The following is a 13,665-nucleotide window of genomic DNA, read 5'->3' on the forward strand; positions in this document are numbered from 1 at the left end:
TCTCCAGGCCAGGAACGGTCATTCTGGCTGTGGGTCAGGGCTTCTGAAACTCTCCACACCAACACCCCTGTGAGAAGGAGAGCTCCTACAGATTTCCAGCCCCACTTAATCTTTTGCAGTTAATCAAATGGGCATTTTGATCGTGTTTACCTAAAATGATTTTTACCAGAGTTCTGTAGCAAATTGAACTTTATTTTCTGTTGACTATTGAAATATAGTACCAAGCCTCTGCTACTAACCATTAATAGTCATTGTTGCATCTGAACACAAAAGTGAATCCATTTTAGTTTTGTGTTTGTTTGATTGTACATGGCCAAGCTCTCTAAATCTCTTAGACTGCTTTTATGACACTTGAACATGTACTCGTCAACTTGAAGTGAAAACCTTTTGTAGCAGTTGTCAGTGAAATATCAAACAGTAGGAAGGTGATGACACTTAAAATGTTCATTTAGCACATTTTCACACAAGAATTAAAGCATCAATTAGGTAATAACCCTCAAAGGGGAGAGAAAAATGTTACCATTTCTTACAACAGCTTGATAGTTTCTGTTGCATATGAGGCACCCATTGTTGGTATCTTTGGGGTGTGCAGCACTTCAAGCATGTCCATTTTATTGACAAGGATGGGCTGATTTTCACAGCCAGGTGCTTTTTTTTTTTTGGTCAAGTCTCACCTTCAGTAGAGAAAATAAAAATTGGAGAACAGACATAATAAAATATATTTAAGAAGGTATAGTAATGTATATTGGCTGGATAACCTGTCTAAAGATTGTATCAGACCTCGGAAAATTGCGTGTGGTTGCTGTTTTGATTATTTGTTGTTTCTCAGTGTCCCTGGCTGTTCCTCAAGGGAGCAGATAGTTCCTGCTCTGTGAATTGATGCTGGGGATCAGATCTGCTAGAGAGACTTGCTTTTTTCACAATAAATCAGATGGGATTCACAGGTGGCTCCAATCTGATTTAACTCACATCTCCTCTCCTCACAGAAATTTTGGTCACTCATCTGTCTTGTCACAGGTGTGCCTGCAGGTACCAAGGTTAGGACATGGCACTGCAGGTTGTGCAAATGATTCTTGTGCGTTGCCTAGGAATGTCCAGCTTCTGTAAGACACTCGAAATGCCTGTGAACATACTTTCCTCAGCTGCTTTTTAAAAACCTGAGAGAGCAATCAACCAATATTCATCTCCCAAAGGTCAGAGTACGTGGAGGGAAGATTCTCCTTCCTCGCACTGTTTCTGACTGGGCATCACATTTTCCTGTGGAGGGAATTGCCGGTTTTAAACATGTGCTCCTCCCTACATGGTTTTAGCAGAGTGCTGATGTCCCTCTGCTTTACAGCTCTCTGGTGGCTGTTCAGCACCACTGCTCTGTGCCATGCAGAAATACCAAGTCTTGCTCCTGGATGCCTCATCTCTCTGGGTGAGTGAGCAAGGCTTCTGATCCAGGTCTGCTGGCCTCTGACTAGAACACAGGAACCATTTTGAGAGCCATAACCTCAGACCCCAGAGAAACTCTGCTCTCTTCTCCACAGAGAAACCCAGCGTCAGTTGCAAGATGGAGACTAACCAGTGCTAAAAACAACCCAAGAGTCATGTGATGTGGCAGTGATGTGGGATTTGCTTCTGTTCCCCAGGGCTACACTGGGTGACATTTCTGGCAGTGTTTGCACCAAATATGCATCCCAGAGTGTCACTGTGATTACTGTCTTGCTGCTCAGCCCAACCTGGGCTCCTCAGGGAGGCTGTGCAGGCAGCAAAACCCACGGCTGGTCAGACAGCAGTGTTCCATTCCCATTGGCATTTCTGTCTACTGAGCAGGCTTTGAATGAGCTACCACAGGCATTACTGAGGAGACAGAGATGGATGAATGTGCTGTGACAGCCCTAATTTTGGAGTGGGAGCGCTCATACACCGCATCGTCAGCAAGCATGTCTCAAGGTCACTTGTGCCTTCAAAACAAGTGGACTGGCTTTGTGGTTCAGATGTGATGCATGCAGCACGAGGGCTTCTGCAGGGCTCCAGCTGATGACTCTAGCTCTTGCTTTAAATACCAGTTTCACATAACAGTGCTGTCAGCAGCTTCTGGAAGCCCAGTGCCTCCAAGCAGACCCCCTTTTCATGTGAGAAATCCGTTCAGCTCTGCTCAGTGCAGGCATTAGATGTGGTGTGCAGCTGGTACAGCTGCTGGAGTCTTCCTCTGGGCAGCAGCATGAAACCCATGTGCTTATAAACATGCCAGATGGAATCTTTGGTATTAAGTCCCTGCTAAACCACTCCCTACCCATAACTTAAAGCCACCTCTTTAAGGGCTCTGGAGGGTACACCCCAAGAACTAATTCAACAATAGGCTTCCCTCTTCTGAAAGTGACAGCACTTCACACCCTGCCTTGACTTCCAAACTTAAGGTCCAGTCACATTAGTGTAACAACCCCTGACTCATCTCTCTTTCCTGACTTCTGGGTAACTTTTGAGCATTTCTGTTCTATCTCTATCTGGCTTCAAAGTTGTTTCCCTTACTTAGCAACACAGAATTGCCTTTAATATATGAGAAGCTGCTATGATACATGAACACAACTTGCCTGCTGCTAGGTGAGATATTTAACGGCTGCTAAATTGTTACTGTTCAGAATTTGGCTTACTGGTATTAATGAAATACAAAGCTTATGTTGCCAATTAGTCATCTCTCATGTACTCAGAATTCTCTCCATCCTTACATAAAGCACAGACTAATTACAAACTTCAAACCAAAAGCTATCCTCTACCACCCACACTCTGCAGCACCAAGTGCAGCAAAGTGCTGCCTGGGGTTTCCTCTAGCTGCTCCAGTGCATGTGGAAGCAAAGAAGGTCTAAAGTGGTGGAGGTGTTTGCAGTGATGTGTCAGTGCCAGGAGAGGCTAAACAGAGCTGAAGCTGGGCTCGCATCGCTTGGACACACTTTGACTTCAGCACCAAAATTTCATCCAGCATGGTCATGAAATTCTGAAAATCCTGGTGAGGAAGGCACAAAGAAACAGTAGGGAACAATATCAGCAGGTTGGAGAAAATAAGCCTATTTTTTACACTGCAGCAGAACATAAAAGCATTCTGCAGACTAGTAGATTAAATCTGCATTTCCTTAGTAAAGTCACAGCCTTCACAGACAAAGGTCAGCGCCTCTAAATGCCAAGGTTCACTGCCTCTTGTGGTTTTATCTGTTGGTGAAATTACAGTTCATATAGTCGCTTAAATAAAAATGTATAGAGCAGCTGTTGTCACTTTTCTACTCTGGTTAGCTTTTCAAAGGTTTGGTACTGGGACTGGTCATGCAGTTTTACCATGTACTGAACTCTGTTCCTGACAACTCTCATGTTGGATTTATCAATTATGAAAATAAATAGTGACTTAGGCCACTATGGATCAGACATAATAGCCCAATCTTGAGAGATGCAAGGGATTTAATTCCCATTAGGTCATGGGCCCATGGCTGCAGGTCTGCCATGAGCAATACCAGCACTGTATACAGCTTCAACCCAGGGAACTCTACCTTCCATAGCCACATGGATAAAAAACAGTATGTAACTGTGATTAAAAGTGAAATGGATTTTTAATCCTTTTATAAGTAGGGCTTGTATTAATAAGGGAATACTTGGAAGTACTCTGCTCTCCAGCTGAGAGTAGTTTGGTGCCTTTGTTCACAGGTCTGTGCCTGAGAAGCTGGGAGGTGTCAGCATCCCCAGGGCTGGGAAATTCAGCTGCTGTGCATGAAAATCAGTCATGTAAAAGCCTATCTGGCAGTACTCCAGCCTAATCTCCTGCACTGTATCTCTGTCCTGCAGGGAACTCAGGACAGTGATGAAGACTAGCCCAGCTGCTGTGGCATATTTTTCTTAAGCACTTTAAATATTGCTTTGTTCATTGTGTGGCAGGAGTTTCTCCTGTGGCCAAAGTTTCATGGCTGGAGAAGTTGAAACCATCTGAAAATGGAAGGAGAGAAGCTGATGCATGAAGCCCAAGCACATTTCATTACCCAAAAAAGGTCATGCTGTGAAATAAAACTACAGGGTATGTTATTCACAGGCTGGGAGGCCTGGAAGGCTTGTCAGAATTCTGCTAGCCATAAAATAACTGCTTGCTGCAAGGGGCAAATAAATTTGGGAGGAGATCTGGTGTGCAGTGAACAACAGACTTATAAACCACAATCTCAGAAGATTTTAAAAAAATTAAGAAGATGAAAGATAGCTTGGTTTCACTGCACTGTCTGCCGCAAAACTAATACAGCTTATGTCTCCTGTGCTGCTTTGTGAACTGTATGTTATCTGCAAAACAGAAAATGCAGCTTGAAATCACAGTGAATAAGCCACATGGTGGTCCCACTCCAAAGTCCCTGAGGGAAGAGTCCCTGTACTTCAGATCTGAACTGTGATAGGAATTGAAATGATTTGATAATCCAATGCAGCAATGGAGCTTGGCCTTACTGAGAAGGTGAGGGAACTGGGAAGGCAGGAGTTCTCAATGGAAAATATTCATAGTCTGGATTTTCACATAGCTGTGACATACATCTGTTGGGATGCAAGAGAAATAGAGAACTGGGATTGCCTAGCTAGCAGTGAGGCCATGCAGAGGTGCCAGTTTTTATTTCTAGGATACACCACTGTCATCTGAGGCAGAGACAAGCCAAGAAACACTTGAGTAACCAAAGCCAAGAGCATGTGAGCCACAAGCCACAGTGGTCAGAACACTGGAGTAACTGAGGCCTGGGTTGTTGGCACACCTGCAGTGTGATAGGCAAAGAGGCTCCCAGAGGGAAGAGACAAATGGCATCAGTCTCCTGCCCTAAGGCTGTGCTCTGTTCTGTGGTGTTGGCTTACTTGTCCCAGCCTGCAAGAACTAAAACAGCACAGGGACAGATGGCCTGTCTGATACAGTCTACCTTGTCATGTGAGATAAGGGAAGGCTCTCTTATCAGAGACAAGGGCTTCAGGGCTGGCCCATCAGTCTCCTGCTCCCCAAGGGCCTGTCAGAATGGAAACTGGCAGACTCAACAGGCACTGAAAATAAGAGGCCTCTCCCAGGACTAAGACAGGCCTTGGAGAAGTGGTTGAACTGACAAGGAACATCACATCACCAATTCAAGCTAATAATCTCTAAGATTAATTTATAGAGGTTCAACAGGCACCAAAACCATCATCTGAAACACTTACCATTGCTGACATCTGATTTATCAAGCACTCCTCTTTGAAGCACAGGCATGCCATTTCATCCAGCTGCTGCCGATGAACACGAATTACAGTCTGTCTGAGTAACAAAAAACACACACTGGTTACACAGCCTGCGGTGTAATCACTGCTTGTAATCACAGCTGGCCTTAATAAACCTTCAAGAAAGAGGGATACCCCAGAGGAAGCCTTGCTGTCCTGTGTCCCTGGCACTCAGGAACGGCACACCAGTGCTCCGTGAAGTACAGCAGACTGCACTGATTAGGGCTTCAGGATAAACTGGGTGACTGAGGGCTGCTCACAGAGGAGTGACCACAGCCCGCCCTTAACACAGGCAGCACACAACTGCTTTTCACTGCAGGAGAATCAAGGAGCACAACAATTGTCTAATTAGTTGGTGAAATGGCTTATAACCATAAGTCTGTTAAGTAATTTCAGTGAGAAACAGGCCAAGTGAGAACGCAGTGCTGCTGTTGATTCCTCTGAGCAAGTTTCACTTACCAACAATGTATTTTCAGTCAAGGGAATGCAGTCCAGTCCCTGGGAGCTGACAATGGCAGCTCAGAGTACTCAGAAGCTTTGTATTTACATCTCCAGTCACTGCCCAGCTGCTCTAGCAGCTTTTCTTTCCATTGATGGAACAGCTATAACCTGATTCTTGATGGAAGTTTTTGATATACCTTATGTACTTCACAGCGTATAGTAAGCCAATTAATTATTGAGAACTATAGTTTGTATTATAATATTCATTCCTTTTAGCATTATCCTAGAAACTCTAAAAGAATAATTGCCTTCCTGTGAGATTTTAAAATATCACTAAATAAAAAGCAACCATAGATTAGGATAATTACTATAAATTATGATTAATTATTAATTATTTAATAGAACAATTAACCATTGGTTTTTGAAGTACATATGAGTATGACATACAAATAAAGGCAAATATATCACATGTGCAGAATTTCTAAGATTCACTACAAACTTCATGATGAGCAAGACTTACTGGGCCTTTTCTAAGGCTTCCCTCTGCCATTTCCCAATCTCTGATGCAGCACTTGGAGAGCTGGACATGTGTGAGGGGTACTTTGCATTTGCTGCTGGCTTATTATCTTTGGTTGCAAATCCTTCATCTGCAGCAAAAGTCTCTTGTGTAGAAGTACTCTGCTTTAACTTGGTTTTTAGCAATCGTGTTTCCTCATTGCTGAATGATAACTTGGCAGGGTCTTCAGAATGGGTGAGGTCCTCATTCCTCAGTCCTGGCTTGGGCTGCAGCAGCAGGCTGCTCTCTTGACAGGGGGACTGGGCTGCATAGCTCTTTTCAGGTATTTCAGCATTTCTTTCCTCAGCATGGGACCCTTGACTTGAGTGAGAGTTCTCTGAATTACCAGGATTGTTTTGCGGGTTAGCATCAGCAGCACACCATCTGCCTCCCGTGTGTTTTTTGCAGGGGGAGTCACTACAAAGCCCCCCACCCTCTCTCTCTGGCCTGGGGACCGCAGATCCAGCTGTGGATCCAGCTGCAGATGTTTCTATTGGATCATGTCCACCAAACAAACTGCGCCGGACTCCCTGCTTGGATGAACCCAACCCCAGGTGGCAGCAGAACGGCTTCACACGGCCGCAGGCAGGTGGGAGCCGTTTGTGTGCAGCTTGAGGGGAGCCCAGCAGGGTACAGAGCCTTCCCCCGAGGCGGGTCTGCTCCCCCAGCTCCAGCATACTGTCAGTCAGAGATCTGCTCCTGGTGCACTGCCAGCCCTTGTCGTCAAACCTGCTCTGGGTGTCACTGTCCACCATCTGCTTCTCACGGCGGGGCTTCTCCTGGTTGGAAGATGCTTTCTCTGTTTCAGTTGTGTCCTCACCATCAAGAGGGGACACCAGGAGAGGGCTCACAAGATCAGAGGTGAATTCTGAGGAACAACTGGAAGAAACACAGTGGCTAACTCCATTTTTCTGAGCTTTCGATTTTACATCTCCTGCAAGGGCAGTCTTTTTATCCAAAGTGAATTCTTCCTTCTCCTGATGCTGGAGATCAAGCTCTTTGCACTCTGGAGTTACTGATTTCAATACAGGAGATACATATGGGTTTGAAGCATCCTTTTCTGGAGTTAAGGTGGCTTCACTGGAGTAAACAAGACATCTGTGTTTGGACTTGTACTCTTTGTGATCAGCTAGGAAATCCTTGCCATTTCTCCAGCTGCAAGCAGGATCTTCCTGCAGGCAGTAAGGTTTTTCTGCAGTATTGCTTGGAGAGGATTCAACATTCAAGTCATAGCTCCAGTCTGCAGGAGTACTGCTGCAGCCTGAATTTTTAATTGATTCCTCTGCCTTTGGGCTACCCTCACTACAATCCCAGCTGTCATGTAATCCATGATCTTGCATGGGTATTGCATATTTAAAAAATAAATCCTGTCGCTTTTGACCTTTTTGCTCTTCTTTGGTTCCTTGTTCTCTTTCATGAAGGAAAAATGAATGTTGACTGCATTTGTTGGTATTTCCTCTTTTCACGCTCTTTTGACTACAAAGAGGTGAGAAAGAATCTTCACTGAAATCACTGTCATCCAGATCTTCCAGCTGCATCTCTTGGCTCTGCACTTCAGTAAGAGCAAGGCTCAGCTCCTGCTTCACTTGAATCTCCTCAGGCTTGTACTGCACTAAAAACCTCTCAAGCGGTTGATAGTTCAATTTTTGCTTTAGAATAGGTGGCTGCTGAAACTGCTGGTGATTAAGACGTAAATGCTCTTCCCTTTCCTTCTGAAATGGAGGCAGATATGTCCGGGGTTCAACAGACTGTTTAGCAAAAGTATTTCCCCATTCCTGTTCACTATCATCTCTAGGAAAAAGCTGTTTCTGAACAGGTTGCACTGTCTGGACTTTCAGGCACTGGACAGGTGTTCTGTTTTGCATATACTTGTCTTGCTGGCCACTCTCTTTTGTTTTTGCTGTGGCAATGAAATCCTTCCCCTTTTCAGAGCGGGGGGATAGATCATAATTTTTCTTCTTCAGAGGATGTGTTACCCGTAGGACTCCCTTAACTGGAGTGGTGTGGTGGAAGCAGGGAGTAATGCTATTTCCTTTGTAGGCATGTTCTTTGCCAGTTCCCTTGGGGGTAGAGGTAAGAGGGACACCAGGTGGCTGGAGTGCTGCAGGATATACCTTTGGTTTTGTAGCATGTGAGGGATGCTGTAGCCCTAGCTTTGTTTTCTTTGGAGAGCTCTTTTCCCCCGGTGGCAAAGAGGGAGTGCTTTGGACACATTTTGGAGATACATTTCTAGCTCTGCAATGCCTTTTTGTGACAGGAGCAGAATATCTAATCCCTTTCTTCAGCTCTTTGACCCTGTGAAAAAGAGGCTGGATGTCATGCTTTCAGACAAATAATAGCATCTTCAGAACAAATCAATGCTTTCACATACTAAGACTAAATATTGAATTCAACATCATAATTTTTTTCTGCTTGTGATCCTCACAGGTATCAAAACCCCTCTGCCAAAATGCCTGGGCTTTTGGAAAAATCTATAGCAGTCTTTTTAAGTGCTTCCTTGAGCAGTGCATAACAGGTCCAGTGAGTGGAAATGGTCTTAGTTTCAGTGGAAAAGGGTGGCATTTCCACACACTATAATGCAGCAGAACAAGCTGGTATTCTCCACAGCACATCACAGAGTCCCAAAAGGCTCAAAGTAGGACTTCTGGAGTAGTTGCAGTGGGGCTCCTTAGTTCAGGGGATGTGCACAGGGCTGCACTGCTCCTGTATCAGACTCAGCAGTGCAGCTCTGAAGAGCTGATTAACTGGTATCAACTTTTGCCCTACCACCCTGACCCTCAGCTGTCCCCTTTGCTCCTCTTGCCCCTCAAGTGATGCCTTCTCCTTTTAAGACCAGCATTGCACAGCCTGTAATTTATTTCTTGCTCTGGAGGAGGGAGGGTGAAGGACTTGCACACATTCTAAGTAGAATCACAATACAAAAATAAACCAAAACTTTCGATTGCCAAGGTCAGTAATCCTGCAGTTAGAGTGCATACAGTGATATTTTCATCCATGAAAGCAGTCATCAGAAAGTACTTAAAAGACCCAAAAAATTTTAAGATAAAATATAAGAGTTGGAATAGGTAACAATTTTATAGCTTTGTAAAGATTGTTTATTGCCTAAATCAACATTTTCAATACAACTAAAATAAAATGTAATGGCAGACATCACGCATTACTTTTTACTTTGCGATTTTTTTCCTGGAAAGACTGAGTTTCACATCCTACCTTTCAGCATATCGCAGAGTGTTCAGGGTGTGCTCTGTAGCTACGTGGCTTGGTGAAACATTGGCTATCATGCATGTCTTGGAATTGCCAATGAAAGAGTCCTTTAGCACCTAGGGTTCAAGGGAAAAAAAAATTGGGCTCTTAGCAGTTCATGTCCCTTGCACATCCAGTAAACTAGCAACACCTACAGAAGAAATTCAACATGAGGTACTGTCGTCTTTTTTTTTTTTTTTTTTTAGTAAATGTAGTCCTCTTGTCTCAGTTTTTCTTGCCTTTATTTGTTTACAGTTTAAAATGAATACAGGTATTAATTAGGGCTCTAAACAAGCCCTTGTTCCAGATGTCTCAAGGGTTCCAATATGGTTTGAAAAATAAAGTAGATGTTACAGCTGAAATCAAGAAATATTGATGAAAGGTTCCAGGACATTAACTGAATAAAAGAAGCAAGATTGGTTTCAGACTGGGGGGAGATGGATGGTAGCTCTGTAGGAGTCTGGAAGATGGTGTTTGGGGTTTTGTTTGGTTTCAGCTTTTGGTTTGTTTCTTTTTTTGCCATGCTAGCCTCCACTCTTGGCTGGAGGAAATTGGCTGTTGGCTTTAATTCTGTGATTACCTTTAAAATTAAAATTTACAAAGGTTATGCATTTCCTCTCTTCCTCAAGAGAAGAAGCAGTTACTGAACTATGGCATCTATTTATTTTTTTATTTGCTTTTTTGCTTATTTTTGTCCTCAGCAGAGAAACCTCTCTTCTTGCCTTTCTGATCATTCTACCTGAGTTAATTTGTTTTGCCGGAAAGGAGCATGCGTGTGTTCCTGATCCAACGCCCGAATGCATTCCTTGAGCTACCGAAAGAAAGAAAAAACGTAAGGGAAAAATAGATTAGTCACGCACTGGCAAGGAACTGAACTGCATCAAACCAAACCCACCCAGGTCCTGTGTCACCTTTGACTCCTACTATGAGTTGTCCCTTGAAAGGTCAATTGGGCCCTGCCTGATGGCTCTGTGGGCTTCACCGAATGTTAGGAGCTGCGTAAGGACACGCATTTGGCACACACAGAGCTCCACAGAGCTGCTGCCTGCACCACATCTAGCTAGTCTGAAGCCAGACTGGGCTAGCTAGTCTGAAGCCAGAACCAAAGCTAGCCTAGCCAGCCAGCCTAGACTATGCTGCAGCTTGCAGGGCAGGTGTATCCAAAGGACAGAGCTTTTTGAGCTACATCTTTTATTTTCTTTCTTCTGGGGACAGCAGATTACAGTATTGTCATGGTGACACTGCCATCAAGCATTTACAGCCTTTCTACATTCTACACTCCCACTGAATATGATACTTATTTCTCAGTTTTACAGCATTTTATTAAAAACTGCACCTGTAACAAGTTAAGAGATCAAACTTATAATTCTTTAGTCTGGCTCTCATAGTTGCAGTCAGTGTCTGAAAGCCTTCCACTTGAAAACAACATGAATATTCAAACCAGCAGCAGACTTCAAATCTCATGGGTTTAAAGGTATGAAGACAGTGTTATGATCATTGAGCCCAGTGCTAGGTTTTGCAGGCTGCAGGTTACGAAGATTTATCCAAAGATGCTTTTTATATTTAATTCAGTCACTACTTGTAGACTGCCCAGGTATCTTCTTAATTTCACACAATATCAAAAACATACAGAGTCTGATTTTACAGTTTCTTTTAAAAGAGTTTCATGGGCTTACACTCAGGATTCTCAGCAATCACAGAATTGTTTAGGCTGGAGAAGACCTTCAAGATCAGACTTCTTTCTATTCAGGTCCCACTTCCCCGTGACACTCAACTTATTCACCAGCAAGTACTCAACAATGCATTAAGTACAGAAACACATTCACTTTGCAAAAAAGCAACTACATTCCCAAAGCAGAGCAAGCCATCTCCTATTTACAGCACACTAAGAGGTACAGTTGGGTGCACTGACTTCTGCACTGCTGACTCATACCCAGGAACCTGTACCACCTTCAGCCTCACTTAGAGAAGCCCCCAGTCACCACTAAGCTTTCCTTGTTTGCATTAAAGAGGTGCAAAGCTTTCTGTAGCATTTACACTTACAAGCACTTCTGCTTTATCTTAGATGGCATCTTTCTGCTCCTTTGTCCCTCTTTGCCTGACTTCGGATGCTTACAAAGACAGTTTGCCTTAGGAGTGCATTTCCTCCTGTTTCTTCCTCCCCACACATAAATTGCTAGTTTTTATGCTCTCAAGTCCTTTATTCCTGATTTGATAGAGAACCCTGAGTTTAAGTGGTAAAAAAAATGGCAGGAACAGATGTGCTTTTATGAAGCAAACATGGCAATTCCAAGCCATTGCTCTTTGGAAGGGACAAAACCGTCTATATAAAATATGGGACACTTATTATACTACACCTAACATTCTCCATGCTCTGTTTATCTGTTTGGCAGTAAGAATGGATTTAAAAATACTTAATTTTCATAAGGATATCTCTTCCTTCTTAAATTGCTTTTCAGTTAAGAGACAAATTAAACTGAACACACTTAATACCTAGGTTATGTTTTCCTCTCTATGGAATACATACATACATTATTTTGTGGTTAATTTTTATCCTAAAACACATGCTAGTAATTAAATACAAAACTTTCCCCAGACATAATAGTAGCTTACTGCCAAAAGACTTTGGTTTATTTCTGCTCCTTCCATTTTTGTTTGTCGATCCATGTCTCTGGCATCAGCTGCCCTTTCACTGCCAGCCAAGTCAATGAATGATATCCTAGAAAAAGCAAAGTTGCATTTATTTTAGGGGCTTTTTTGCCTCTTCTTTTTTTCTTTATTAAACCAGCAGGCTGCAACACAACAAGGCATCAGAAGAATAATTAGAAATGACTACTTTTGAGCAACAGGAAACATCCACTGGAAATTTGTGAGATACCAAAATAAGTATGGCAACAGGAACCGTGTCAGAGCATCTTAACATTAAATGATAGAAAGCGTAGTTACGTGTGATGACAGTGCTCCACAGTTTAATGGATAAGCTGTGTAAAGTGCAACACATTCATCTCTCCAGATAATAACTGTGTTTGTAGCTTCCTAAGAACACAGTTAAAAGAAATTGTAAGTTTTTTACAATTTTATAATCAAATTGTCTTGATTTCTCCTTCCAAGTTAAACAGACAACTGCCATGTCAAATGGGAATTTGGGACAATAGGAACAGAAATTTCCAGTGTACCAAGTAATACACTGAGCTTTCAGTGATCCCTGTTGTTTCTTTCCACAAAACTCCATTAATCCCTTTCAAACTCCCTAGCTCTGGGTGCCAGTTGCTATACTGACTGTTGCACTGAATCTTTGTCTTTGTCCTTCCTCTTTTTCTGCAACAGCTCTGACTTCTTTTATAGGCACATCTTGGCACTCTTTCCTCAGTTCAGGTTCTGCTCCCTTTCAGACACCTCCCCCACCCCAGTCCAGATGCCACACCTACATAACCTCTATAATCTTATTTCTAAGCCTGCCTGTTCTGTTTTTTTCCTCTCTTCAGTGTTCATGGCTCTCCCATTTTGCCTTGTGTTCAAAATTACATCCTGGGAAAGAAGTCTGTGAGTTAGCTAATGGAAGGTTGTGTCAGCAGGATTTTGTGACGCTTGGCAGTAATGCAGATGCACTGACTTTCTTCCTCAGACCTACTTCTTGAGGTTGCTCAGTAGGGAGAAAAGAAGACTGTATTCACTTTATGAATACGTAAAGTGGATGCCACAAGAGTAAGTAAACTGCTCTTTCTGTCTGCTGCAGATAGCATCAGTCACACACTCAAATTATCAGGGAGGTTTATGTGAGGTACTCTGATTCTTTTGGCCAAAGGCAAACATCTGTCATAGAATTATCTCCACTTGGGCTAGTCATCCCACACTCTCTTTGTAGTCAATTACAGGACAGACATGCTTTGAGGGGCAAATGCATCTGACCTAATTTAGGTCACTCTGCAGGGATCCCGGAAGTGACAGTTTCATTCTACTGACTTCAAAGGTGATGAGTTCACATGTGGAAATGTCCACTGCAGGACCTACCTTTAGCCAAATGAAACACTGAAGATGAGGGGATGGATTTGATTGTCAAACTCCTTCACTGGAAATTTGTATGAACAATTTTGAGAAAGCTCTCGCAGATATGCCTAAAATATTCTCCTTGGAAACTGAGAAAGGACTGTGGAACTTCTCAAACTCCATTTTAACCCTATCTTCTA

The 13,665-nt window shown here is 43.1% G+C and overlaps 1 protein-coding gene across 4 annotated transcripts in view; it reads right to left on the reverse strand.

The window, feature by feature from the left end:
- Nucleotides 1–310: 310 nt before the first annotated feature.
- Nucleotides 311–13,665, reverse strand: part of KIF24 (kinesin family member 24) — a 29,223-nt gene continuing 15,868 nt past the window's right edge. For all 4 annotated transcript variants that reach the window (XM_066180918.1, XM_066180919.1, XM_066180921.1 and 1 more), the window contains 6 exons: nt 12,092–12,197; nt 10,218–10,289; nt 9,446–9,555; nt 6,200–8,530; nt 5,182–5,275; nt 311–2,989 (listed from right to left, as the gene is read on the reverse strand). In XM_066180918.1, coding sequence (XP_066037015.1) covers nt 2,849–2,989; nt 5,182–5,275; nt 6,200–8,530; nt 9,446–9,555; nt 10,218–10,289; nt 12,092–12,197 — 2,854 coding nt within the window. In that variant the 3' untranslated portion in view covers nt 311–2,848. The remainder of the gene's footprint in view (nt 2,990–5,181; nt 5,276–6,199; nt 8,531–9,445; nt 9,556–10,217; nt 10,290–12,091; nt 12,198–13,665) is intronic.

Source organism: Chamaea fasciata, unplaced genomic scaffold (genome assembly GCF_029207755.1).
Source record: "Chamaea fasciata isolate MVZ Bird 193981 ecotype frontalis unplaced genomic scaffold, bChaFas1.0.hap1 SCAF_4, whole genome shotgun sequence".
Classification (NCBI taxonomy): domain Eukaryota; kingdom Metazoa; phylum Chordata; class Aves; order Passeriformes; family Sylviidae; genus Chamaea; species Chamaea fasciata.